The sequence below is a fragment of the Nipponia nippon genome, unplaced genomic scaffold, assembly GCF_047370975.1.
Source record: "Nipponia nippon isolate SJK-2023a ecotype South Korea unplaced genomic scaffold, ASM4737097v1 scaffold_10, whole genome shotgun sequence".
NCBI lineage: Eukaryota > Metazoa > Chordata > Aves > Pelecaniformes > Threskiornithidae > Nipponia > Nipponia nippon.
The window spans coordinates 38,011,582-38,024,782 of NW_028262291.1; the positions used below are offsets into that span (position 1 = coordinate 38,011,582).

General features: G+C 37.6%; 1 protein-coding gene across 1 annotated transcript in view; it reads left to right on the top strand.

Annotated features, from left to right (window-relative positions):
* Window positions 1–321: 321 nt before the first annotated feature.
* DPH6 (diphthamine biosynthesis 6) overlaps window positions 322–13,201 on the top strand; it is a 214,869-nt gene continuing 201,989 nt past the window's right edge. The window contains exons 1-3 of the mRNA XM_087746813.1: window positions 322–622; window positions 4,677–4,771; window positions 7,145–7,338. Of these exons, the coding sequence (XP_087602939.1) occupies window positions 600–622; window positions 4,677–4,771; window positions 7,145–7,338 (312 nt within the window). The 5' untranslated portion in view covers window positions 322–599. The remainder of the gene's footprint in view (window positions 623–4,676; window positions 4,772–7,144; window positions 7,339–13,201) is intronic.

A 13,201-nucleotide genomic window follows, 5' to 3' on the forward strand; every position in this document is an offset into this window, starting at 1 on the left:
CGCTGTCTCCTCAGCAGCCACCCGAGGGGAAGGGGACGGACCGGCCACCTCACTCGGTGGCTCCCTTTCCCTACACAGCAATCGCTTAGAACAGATCCGTTGCTGTTCGCTGTAGACACGAAGGAAAAAGGCGGGCAGGTGGAAGCGGCACGGGAGCCGGTGCGAGCCCGCTGCCGCGCCTGCCTCACACGGCAGCCCCGGCAGCGGGCGGACGGCCCGCCCGGGCCTACCAGCGCGGCCGCCCTGCCCTCCATAGGCGTCCCGCGCGCTGCCTCCGCGGCCGCGCCCTCCGCGCCGCCCTCATCTGGGCTGCGCCCGGGCTCCGCCGCCCTGGCAGGCTCTCAGGGCCCCGACCGAGCCAGCGTGCCTCTCCCGAGCGCGGAGAGGCGGAGGCCTGCCGTGCCTCCCAGCTGCTCAGGCAGTCTCCCGGCCTGCCCCGGGAGGAGGGTCCGCTGAGGGGAGGCGGCCAGGCGGTAGCGGTAGCAACGGAGGAGCCGGCGGCGTGCGCGGCCCGGGACGGCCGGGCTCCTTCCCTGCTGCGTTTGGCAGCTGTCACGCACCTCCCTGTTAGCGTTACCGCCCCCCGGCCCGCGAGCAACATGAGAGTAGTGGCTTTAATCAGGTAACGGGCTGAGGGAGCGCCCCTGTGGGCGAGCGAGGGGCGCCCCGCAGGCGGAGGGAGGGCGCGGGGAGAGGCCGAGCCCGCCCGCCCGCCCGCGCAGGAGCAGCCCGGGGGTCGCGCTCCACCCAGCGCTGCCTGGGGCACCCTTCTGCCCCGGCTCTGCCCGCCCGTCCCGCCGCCCCCCTTCCCTGCGCGCAGCCAGAGGGCTCCGGCGGAGTCTTTCTCTCAGCCGGCTGCCTGCTCGCTCTGCTGCTGCGTTTGGGTGCCGGCGTGAGGCGATCCCTGCCTGTGGGCAGGGTGAAGCTGTAACAATTTCTTATCTGCTTTCCCCTTATTCCCGGGACGCTCAAGAACTACTAGTGTCAGTTTAAAAAAAAAAAAAACCCAAAACAACACCCAAAATTAATTTCCTCAATCGCCTGCTCCTTATCCCGGTCTCCCGCGTTAGCGCGCCTCCAGCGCGGAGGGAGCCGGGGCGGCGGGCCTGGAGCCGCCGGAGCCGCCGGCGGCGGTGTGTGGGGAGGCGGCGGGGGCAGCTCCGTCCCCGGGGTGCAAAGCCTCTACCCAATGCCCTTCAGTTAGAGGGAGCTCTGCTCATTTGCAGCTGAATTTTCAGGTGCTTTGCTTTTTCCTTTCCAAGTATCTTAAGATCTCTCAGGGTAGATTTTCTGAAGACTTAACGGTAGATTTTCTAGTGTGTCTTTTGAGAGAGATTTCATTTTGCTCATTTTTAAAAAGATGAAGCTCACTCATTTAAATAGTTGAAGTTTGATACAGCCCTGTCAGGGGCTGCTCTATTTGCTGCCCCCATACTTCCACCGCTTTTAGTCAGTTTCTGCAGTTATTGTACTGTAAGTGGCTTTCTGTATTTTTTTAGAAATAGATTAACATAATTTTATTTTTCTGAGAAGGATAGGTGTGTTCTTTTCTTGAGAAATAGTAGTTCATTAAAACCCAACAAGCTAGGAAGCCTGTAAATGGAAAAAGATTGTGTGGATGTGAGCAGTCTATTTTTATTTTTGGGTGCAATAACTAGTTACTGAAGTCTTAACATTTAATGTATTAAATTCTCTCAGGCAATGTCTAATATCAAACCTTGTTGAAATTGGGGTTTGGCTGCAACAATTGCAAATCATTCCAACATCATCCAAAGAAGAAAAAATACAGCAAGTGAGACCTATGTTTTTCAAGATTTGCTTAAATACAGAGTAGGAAAATCAGCTTTGGTGCTTTTATTTGATTTATAGATAAGATTTTGTCGTCCAGGTTTATTTATTTTGATATTCTCTAAGCAGAGGAATGTGTTAAAAGGCAGGATGAAATAAAATCCTAAAAACAGGTTTCTAACACAATTGCTATTTTAATGGGCAATTTTACAAGGATGGATTTAGTTTCACTAATAGTTTTAAGAAGAGTTTTAAGGAGACATCAAAGTGTCTGAAATCTTTGTAACAGAGCTAGCCTCAAAGATCAGAGGGGAAAAAAAAGTATTTGAAAAGTGCTTCTTACTTTTGAAAAGGTCAGGATTATGTATAAAACTACTTTAACCTGTTTCTTTTTCTTCTAAAATGTTGGCCATGCTTAAAGTTGATAGTCTTGCTTTAAGGTGCGGTAAACCCTGTATTGTGTTTTGTGCTAAATCATAGACCTTTTAAAGCCAGTCTCTTCTACCTGAAATATGATGGTTTTCAACTCTTGAATTCTTCTAGAATTTTCTTGCTGTAAATGTTTACACTTGTCAATAGAAAGGAATTTTGCTCAGAAGTTTTTTATAGACCCATATCTTTATGGTTACCATATTTTTTTTCTGCTGGTATTTTGTTTGTTTATAAGCCTGCCTGTTAACATACTTGCAACATTGTCAAAATGAACCCAACCTGTGGCCCGACTTCATACAGTTTTCTACAAGAAGGCCTCGTGATTTTTTTCTGTGATAGGAATTGAGGGGAGTCCCCAGGCTACCTCAGTACCTGCCTTCATCTCTCTTCTTAAAGCTTTTTTTCTTTCTTTTTTTTGTGTCACAGTCTATTAGACAACAGCCAGACTGGGACTGTGCTGAGTCCACCTTCCTCCCACAGCATCGGCTGTTTGGCTTCGTTGGTCTTAACCATCATGTGTTTTACAGTTAGAGTGGAAGGCCTTGTAGGTAGACACCATTTCATTTTGTTTCTTGGTATCGTTAGTTTTTAGGGCCGTGGTAACAGTAACATAGAAGATAAATAACAGTACAGTAACGTGATCCAGTGAGCACTCTACAAATTTTAAGCAAGTAATCCGTGGTCTAATGTGGGAAATTTGAATGTAGCCTCATCTTAACATTTCTCTTTTTTTGATAAATTAATTGAAAAGATTAATAGATTCATTCTAGTGCCTTTTTAATTTTAGATTTAAAAAAATTAATATTGAAATGCTGTAAACAGCATAGGCAATTATCTACTGTCATATAATTATTTTTCTGAAGTTGTGTTTGGAGTTGAACTGAGAACTAGGGGGAGGCTTTTATTTTTTAGGATGAAGTAATTGAGAAAGAACAGAGCCTATGTGTCATTATGATTCTGTTATGTCTGAAATTTCACATTATGAAGTGAACACTATCTATGTTTTCAAGCTATTAAGCACAGTATCCAGAATTAATGAATATATGATTTTTAAAATTTTTTTTTGACCGTATGTAGGTTAGAAGTAAGTTGTAAGTATGCATGAGAATAATGTCAGGTAGAGATGGAACCTCAAATTAGGAATCTATTTATTATCATATTTGTATTTACTTTTATAGCACTGAAACAAAAGCAACTGCTTTTCAAAAATCTTTTAAGTACGAAAGGATGCCGTGTTATTTATAGTATTTCTACTTTAGGTTTGAGCTATACAGCAAATTAAGGTCAGCATACAGAATTTTGGCATGTATAAAAGCAGAAATTGAGGGGAATAGCTGTATGGTTACATTCCTGTAACACACTTTTAAGCTTTACCATAGAGGGCTAGATAAAAGTGGGAACTTTTACATTGGAAATGCTGAAGAACATTGTTAGTAGTAGTGTGGTCACAAGGAAACCAACAGTCTATTGTAGCGAGGACGGCTTGTACTATCTGTTCTCTTGTCCATGTCTCAGTGACTCTAAGGCAAGATGCAGTATTACAGAGCTGGTCTAGGTCTCTGTTCCAGTCCCTGCTCTGGATTGGTTTTTGTGCCTTGGCATTTAAAGAAACTACACAGAAACTCCAACTGCAGTTGTAGTTTGAAGGCTGTGAGTCTGAACGTGGATTTTGTAAGCAGTGTGTAGTCTAGAGCACTCTTAGTTTTATCATTAGACTGTAATATTTCTTTTGACAGTGATTAAAATCCATGAAAAATACTATATTTCAGTTACACCAGGAGAGCAGGATACTTTCCTCACTGATAGTGGAAAAGGTTCCATTAGATCTTGAATGAATGTCAAAATTAATTGTAATCTCTGTGTTAGAATATCATCTCTTGGCCTCAGAGAAGAATATTGTTCTGTTTGTTTTTCTGTTGTTTTTTTTTTTTAATCAGCAATAATTATTTTTATTTGCAGTTATATGCAGTAAAAAATTTGTATGTTCAATGCAGTGTCAGCTGAACCTACTGCCTGTAATAACAGCTTTTGAGAATGGGGAGTATGTTTAAAATGTTGAAACTTTAGGCAAAGTATCCTATGAAGGATAAATGTTATTCCTAACATGACAGTCTTCATTTAAAAAGATTGCTAATGCTGGCAACTCTCTGGAGTAGATACTGTTTTTTTAATCCAAGTTATCTAGTAATGAGTAGAGAGTAGTTTGTCTCTGGAATAGAAGACAGTCCTTGTTCTGAAGGGATTCTAGTGTAAGTGGCAGTTCTTCATATACATATAGTAAACGTTGTAAGGTGAAATCATCCTTTTCCTACTGCTAATATTTTGCAACTTTTTTTTATTTCAAAGCTTTATAACCAGCTCCAATGATATTAATTTTTAAGTAGTTAGGCAAAAGTCATAAGGGGCTAAAACTTTTATCAGTACTTTTAATTGCCACTATTTTCTTTTTCTTACAGTGGTGGGAAGGACAGCTGTTATAATATGATGCAGTGTGTTGCTGCTGGGCACCAGATTGTTGCTCTAGCCAATTTAAGACCTGCCAAAAACACAGGTATGAAAGCCACATTTCTTACAGGATATTTTTTTTTTTTATACTAGAAACAATGGAGGAACAGCTGTGCCTGAATGAAGGTCCTTTATGTGTTTTTATATAGTTTTTCATGTTGAAGGGCAATCTAGAAATCTTAAAAGAGGTAGAAAAAACAAAATGCTATGGAGGCGCATTAACTGTATTTTTCCTCAAAGGGGAAAGAACACAAGAAGATGAAGATCAGTAAAAGAAAGGCTTACACAATTTGAAAAAGGGAGAATACGAATATTCCTGGTGGTAGATAAAGGGATTGTGTGAGTTCAGTAGCACAAATAGTAAAAGGTGGTAGAGGATATCATCAAACAAAACAAACACTATATTTCTAGAAATGCTTTAAACTGGCATAAACCACTCCAGCTGCCAAAAATATGCAGTTTTGCTGCTGCTCATTAATTTTTAGCCTTGTATATCTTCCTCCGTTATTCTAGCCCAGCATTTGTGAGCTGGATTGAGGAACTGATCTGGTTCGGAATTGACCTTGATGCGCTTCTTTTTCCCGCCTTTTTCCTTTCTTTTAGCATGGACCAGTTTTCTGATCAGTTCCTCATAGGCTGCACCTAGACTTATTTCTGTGAAAGAGAATGGGAGAAACTCAGGTAGTCTAGGTCAGTGGTGAGGTGAGAGGGTGAGTACTTCTGTGTTGGACTAGAGCATAATTTGAACTTGAAGTGAGACTTTAAAAGGGAGTGAGTTGTTTCCCAGTTGGTAGAGGAGAATGTTAAAGTATGTTAATGTAGGTTAACTGTTCAACATATGTTAAAACAGTTAAGTATGATGTCTGGTAACTATATGGTAGGAAGATGCACAGAAAGTAAAGGAAAAAGGGAGCTGCCATCACAAATGAGTCACAGACGGAACTGGCAAATGCTAGGGACTACAGGAACAATTTATTTTCTGGGTAGCTAGGACATAATCATCTCTAATCTTTTTGAAATATGTTGTCTTTAAACTAATTTATCCACATCAGAAATGTAGAATATTGTCATTAAATCATAAAATGCTCTCTTTAAGTGTGTAGTTGGAAATTTTGTGGAAAGTTAATTGAGGTGCTTCAGGCAAGAGCGGATTCTATGCCATTCATTTTATTTTATCTTGTACCACTGTTGCCTGGAGAGTCTCAATTAATAAAGAAACTCTGTATTCTGAACTGAATATCAGTTTAAAGACCTTGTCATATTCACGTATGTTGAAAAACACTGAGTTTTCTTTTAAGTCAACTCTTCTGGTCTAGGTTGGTTAGTTGTGATTATGGGTTTGGATTTGCCTGTTTTGAGCAAAAGCATATCTGTTGTATGGCATCAAACGTGACATGGCCTAATTGTTACATCACAAATTAGTTATCTTGATCAATGTTACAGACACTTCTCTTTGCAAGATGCGCTACGTAGGTATACAGTAGAGATGCTTGATGTGTCTGTGTAAATTAAGAGAAGTTCCAGTATTACAAATTAGCATTGATATAGTGAACTGTGTTAGCTTTTAACAAAGTGGAGATTTCACCAATAATGATGTATTGCTTTATCAATCTGTTTGAAAAATTATCTGGAAGATTTATATGTAAACGGTTTATCATGTAGTTTGAGATTTAATTCAAATCCATGATGTCTGCATTTTAGCTGTTTTTTTTCTTATCTGCTAGCTACAAAGTGCTTGTAAGAAAATTCAGTTAGTTTTTTCTCCTGCTTAAGGAAATAGCAGCAAAGAGTTGATTTCATTTCGAGCTTAATTTTTAAAAGGAGTGAAGGTAGAAAAGGCCTGGATATTATAACAGATTTCCTTTTCTTTTTGTATATTAAGCAATGTCAAAACACTGTAGCGGTCTACTTTTATTCTACTTCAGCAGAAATAATCTCCTCTTCTTTCTTGATGACCATGATAACAATTTTAACAGTAAAGTTTTTGGAAATTTTGACGACCTATTGCTTATGCTCAGCATTGCAGTGCATTCCAAATTTCTTGCTCTGAGTATGTTGAAATGCATCTGGGTTTGTGCCTCTGAACTGTGTTCCTGTTAAAATTACCATATAAATAGGAGCAGGATTGGACCGTTATGAGATTCTGGGATGAAGCAGGGAGGAATACTAAAGAAGAAATAGACACCACAATTTCCAAATAGGCAGCATGTTTGTGACAGATGTCTTCCTCTCCATATGTCTGTTAGGTGGAGAAATCTATTTTTTTTTCTTTCCATGTTTATAGAGGTATTGTCACCAAACATCTGTTTGTGAACCGAAAAATATTAACATTTAGATTTTCTCAGTGCTTTGTAGTATTGTGATTATCTGTAATTGTTGAAATAATGTACCTAATATGATTGTTTCTTAATTGTGGCAGGGCAGACTGATGAATTGGACAGCTATATGTATCAGACAGTAGGACACCATGCCATTGACCTATATGCTGATGCATTGGATTTGCCACTCTATCGTGGTATCATAAAGGGTACCAGTGTAAATACTGGAAGAGTGTATATCGCATGTCAGGAAGATGAAGTTGAAGACCTTTACCGCCTCATGAAACTTGTTAAGGTATGCTGAATGAAAAGAATTAAATAACTGGGGAGAATTATGCTGCTTAACTCATTTATGAATTGAAGTAAATGATCCACTTAGGTATTTAAGGAAAGCTTTGAGAAAAAATTTGAACACTTATACTCTTACAAGTTATATTTCTATTCCTTTGTTCTTCCTGGCACTGTAAACATATAGCCTAACTTCATTGCTTTGTCCCCAATGTGCATCAGACTTGTTAATCCGCATTTCAAGCCAAAACCTTGTTCCTATTTAATAAAAACACCTGTAACAGGTGCTCAGCATATATTGCAAAAAACATAATTATAAAAATTATCTATAAATAAAATGTTTATGTAGTTTCATATTTGAAATAATGCGTTGCTTGATTACTGGAATGAGAGATCTTTCGGGTTTTGTGCATTTATTGATGTATGGAAAGTAATGTCTAGACATTTCCATTTGTGTACCCTTTTGCTCTGTAAACCAGAATCTGTTATTTGTTTGTATGTTGCAGATCATTCACGAAGTATTACAGAATATTTTACAATGATAATTTTTATTCTGGTAGCCCTGTAACTATATTCTAATATGTCATATAATAGCAATAACATATATCAATCCTTTTTAGCTGTAAAACCAATTAAAGGGAGACAGTAAGCGTATTTCCTAAAACACTTGAAATTTATTCTCTGTTCTTTCCCAAAATGTTTCATGTACTACTTAATTTGCCACCGGAATTAAATCAGATCTCATTGAAATAAACAGAAAACCTCCCATTGACTCCTGAGGTTTTACACGAAGTTTGAATGAACATGCTATGTCTATTGCAGTTAATTGTGTTGATGAATGCAGTGCACAGTACTAAAACAATGCAATGTTCAGAAAATCATATCAGTTGCTATTTTTAAAAAAGTAAATACACATTTAAATTTTATTGATCAAACTGGTAGACTGCTTTCTGAAACTTCAGCTAAAGATATTTATAGTCCTCAGTTAAAGTACTGGACATTTGCTAGCCCCCTTTTCTCCACTGAAATGAGAGTTGAGATTCATGAACCTAGAAGCTTCAGGCTTATTCTTTGTTCAGTTTAAAAAAAATTAACTTGCAGATAAGACCTAAGAATGTGGTTTGAGTGCAGAGTGCTTCCTGAACCATGTTGGAGTTGAATGGTACATCTTCTAATATTTTTAGCAGGGAAGTCATCTTCCTCTAAAGTAAAATTGAGATCACACACCTGTGTTGGAGTATGAGACTACGAAACAGGAGAACAGTGCGTGTAGGCTGTATGGACTCAAGTTGCGCCAGGGGAGGTTTAGATTGGCTATTATGAAAAATTTCTTCACCGAAAGTATTGTCAAGCACTGGAACAGGCTGCCCAGGGAAATGGTAGTGTCACCATCCCCGGAAGTATTTAAAAGACATGTAGATGTGGCACTTAGGGACATGGTTTAGTGGTGGACTTGGCAGTGTTAGGTTAACAGTTGGACTTGATGATCTTAAAGGTCTTTTCCAACCTAAACGATTCTATGATTATGCTCTAGAGTTCTTCATGGAGGTTTTAAATGGAATGTGCATATCATGCAGTACGGGAATTGAAAGAAGTGTGGTACAGCAGTTCTAAATTATTTTTGAACCATGATAGTATTAGAAATTAGAAGGACTAGTATATACTCTCTCTTAAAGCTGCATACTAACAGCTTTCTGCCACTGGGTAAGATAATAAATTACTGATCAATTTAATTAAAAATGGGCAGATTAGTGGCAATTAAGATGATACTTCCTTTTCAATTCTTGCTGTCTTTGGAGAAATGGATGCCTGACATAAATTAATGCTAATGTTAAATCTTGACAACTTCTGCTTTGGAAGTTTGTACATGATAATTATAACTATAGTTGAAAGAGATGTTATCAAGTTGTCTGGAACTAAATAACTATTTCTTTCCTGTATAGAAATATTAAAAAATTTTTATTTTTTCATATTTATTTGTCACTGCAGTTTTGTAGCTTTACTATGTAAGTCTTAATCACTGAGGATTTCGTTTTAGGATTTTTTTTCTCCACACATTAATAGTTTTAAACAGAGAGCTCAATTTACATTCTGTTGAAGGGAAGAGGAGGAACTCTGCGGAAGCCTTGTCAAAACGCATCCTTGAGTGGACGTAATTTCAAAACACTGGTCAAACTAACATAGCTCTGGTTTTCTGTCAAATGGTTTGGGCCCAACAATACAGGAAGGGTGTGTCTAGATCAAAACCACAGTGTGCCTCACTTTCAGTTTCTAAAGAACACTTGTATTGCAAGTAATTCTTTAGTAAAAAATTAAAACACATTTGAAAAACTAGTGTGAATTTGAATGTATTTGATGTTTTTAATAACGAAGTTATTGGAACAAGATTTCTAAAAAGTTAAATATTCCTCTGCAGTGCTTGGAAACCCAGGACTACAGTCCTGTTCTAGTCCATGGGATTCATAAAGCGATATTGACTGCCGGTGACTGTAAACCTGCTAATTTTATTGTCACAAACCCAGATGATTGATAGGTATGAAGGAAATTTATATTTATTTTTTAGCTGCCTAATGCCCTGGTTTATATTCTGTGTATTCAATATGTATTGTGAAACATATCAGAGTATTTATATGATGTCTAAATGTATCTTACTATGCAGTTCTCACCTGATAGTAGAATATTTACTTCGTGAGACATGTAAATTGTGAACTCTAAGGAATAATTTAATCTACTTTCAATGTTACTGAACATGAATTACCAATACCCTTGTTTATCCATGTTTATTGCTTTGCATATTGGAGCTGTTCCAGCAAAGCATGTAAGCACTAGAGTTTCTTAGTTATTTAAATTATCCTTCAGGGTTTTATCATGGTGCCGTCCTTGAAACGGGGAAATGTGTGGGAAAACTGTGGGTTTTTTCCCTTTAATTGTTGGAAAGACTGGAGTATGGAGGCATTTTTATGAAACTTTCCTACAACATACTCCTCAATGTAGACATATTTAACTGCTTTCTCCCCTTTTCAATGTAATTATGATCTTGTCCAAATAATACATTGATGTTTTATGCAAGCACATACAGAAGTGGTGTTAGATGAGTTGAATGTTGGATTGTTTTCTGTATCTCACAGAACTATGCTGAAACTTTTGTTTAGGGCAGTGGTTGTAGCAGCTTCCAGACTATACAAACCAATGCAAGATAATTTATTTCAGTTCTGGGTTTCAGTAGACAGTTCTGTCCTCTTCCAAGTTTCTTGCCTTATCCTGCTCTGTGAAGTCTTTGTCTTTATTTGGTAAGTTTCTACAGCTGGAGTAATTTATAGAACTCTTGAACTTGATAAAAATGTAGGTTTTTTTTTTTCTAGCTGTTTTTTCATCTTTTTCAATAACATTTTTCAGTACTTGGGTTTTTTGAAATTAGTATTTAAAAAAATTATTCTATATATAGTTTCTTTGTAATATATTTACTCGTGTTTATTATAAAGCTTGTAAGTTGATTTTCAGTGCATTTTCAGATTTAATATGTTAGTTCCGTCAGAGTTCTTTTTGTGGTGCACTTTGTGGGTTCAGAACCTGCAAGCTTACAAAAACCCAAAGATTACACTTGAAAGAAATTAATATATTGGATCTCAGGACTGAGGATTATTAATTATGATATCATCCATTGATCATTAGCTGAAAAATAAGAATTGATATATTGGATATATATTGGATATATGGATATGATATGTTGGATATATTGGATATATGAAACATTTGAATAATAATAGCCTTTGCTTGTGGCACTGTTTAATTTTATCAGTAATGTGGAAAGGGAAAAAAGGAAAATTTATTTTCTAAAATATTGTCACATTCTGGAGCAGTGATCTTATAACTCAGTCACTAAGAATAAGAAGCATTTTTTAGTTACAACCACAAAGAACTTAATAATACAGTGTGACTCCTGTATTTAATAGTTATTTTTTAAGGACAGGATCATGATTTTTGAAATGGACCCAAACTGATGTTTACTGAAGACGGGAAGTATTCCTGTCTGAGAATTAAAATTGCAATAGCTGTGTAATTTTAGATGTTATTTAAGGATGATATTTTGTCTCAGACAAAGTACTTTGGCTGTGCAGGTTCAGGTGGAATAGAGGTAACTTAGGTCCTATCGTTATTCAGTGAAACTCCCTAAGACCTGGAGTTCTTCAGGAAACAGTTCTTCAGGGTTTGAGATGAATGGATGAAATACAAGTTTATTCTGTGGCCTTTGGATGGGGATTAATTCCCTCATAGAAGATAAAACTTTCAGTTCCTCATTATTGCTAATAGTCTTCCATGCTAGGGAAACAGTCTTCCTTTCACCTTTCTCCAGAATTGAGCTGCTGTGGCCAACGGGAAAAACGAGTTCTTGGATTCAGTCTGATGACTGAATTTCTGCAGCTTTTGTACAGCCAAATGTCTAGATGCTCCCATCAGGAAAAAAATATATGAATAAATATAACTTAGTCTTCTACTGCAGGCATTGCTTCATTGTCATAAAATGTGTTTAAAAGAAACAGTATTTAGAAATAGTCAATTGGCTTTTAGGTGTCCATTTTAGTCAGTTCTCAGTAGTCCCCGTGACATCAGTGGTAGTACTTACCTGATAAAGACTAATACTGTACTCTTAACTCATACAAATTAAGGTTTGCAGATTTTCTGAGGAGTCTTAAAGATCTAAGTATTATTAGTTATGGAATCCTGACTGACTTAAAGAATCTGTAATCTGAGGACCTCAGCATGCTGTCCACCAAACTTTTTGCAGTTTATACGTTCAGACAAAGTAGGTAGCTGCCCCCTCTTACTGATGGGATTCAGAGAGTTCAGAAGTGTGCAGAACAGTTCTATTCTAGTCATCATTTCCTATGTTTTCAGTTTAAGAAAATCTGATATTTTCCCTATTACGATTTGAATTATTTGCAGATGTATAGACTAATTCCTCAAAGATATGTTTCTCAATTTTTGAGAAAGATTAAATTATAGGAAGAGGTATTTGTCTTTATGCTGAATTTCCAAAATAATCACTCCTCATTAATTTTTTCCCCTGTATTTTAAGATTATTGCAAGTCAAGAATACTGTGGCCTTGATAGTTTGATAGATTAACTTTATATATAATTCAGCAATTGGAACATAGAATTTATGTACAGCAAGTGAAATTGTAACATCAGTATTGTAGAAACATCCTAACAAATCTTCAGTGCCTAGTTAGGGGAACAGTGATAGGTATAACAATGAAATATATTTTTTGGGCCCTCTACTACTCATGTTGATTAGATGAACATTTGGAGACCATATCTCTTAGCACATTTCTTTTTGCCTTTAGACATGAAAATTAAATGTGAACTTTTAGAAATTGTATGAAATGGCTACCTACACTGACAGGAAATAAGTAACCATGCTTCTTCATAAAGTAAGATTTTTTTTTTGTTTTTGAGACAAAATATTTGCTGTGGTTTTTCATGCGGCATAGACTAAGTTCCTCTACCTTTTACAATGACTGGATTTTTATCTCTGAGAATTTGAATTGTCCCTTTGCACGCATCATGTTCAACGATTTTTTTTTTAATCAACTTCTTATTTTTTCCTTTAATTAATTCTGGAGTGGAGCTCTGTAGTTTCCTTCAGCTAGGGGATGACCATTGTCATCAGGGGTGAATAAGAGTGTGACTTAAGGGAAGAGGGTAAGAAGTAATTGCATAGTTGGCAGTGCTTTAAGCAGTATAAAAATAATTATGTATCTTGTTCAATTCACAAGACAGGGTTTGTTTAGTTTTTGTTTTTTTTTTTTTTTTTTTAGATAGAATTTTAAAATGAGATGGGAACAAGGAAATTTTTTCATCAACAGGAT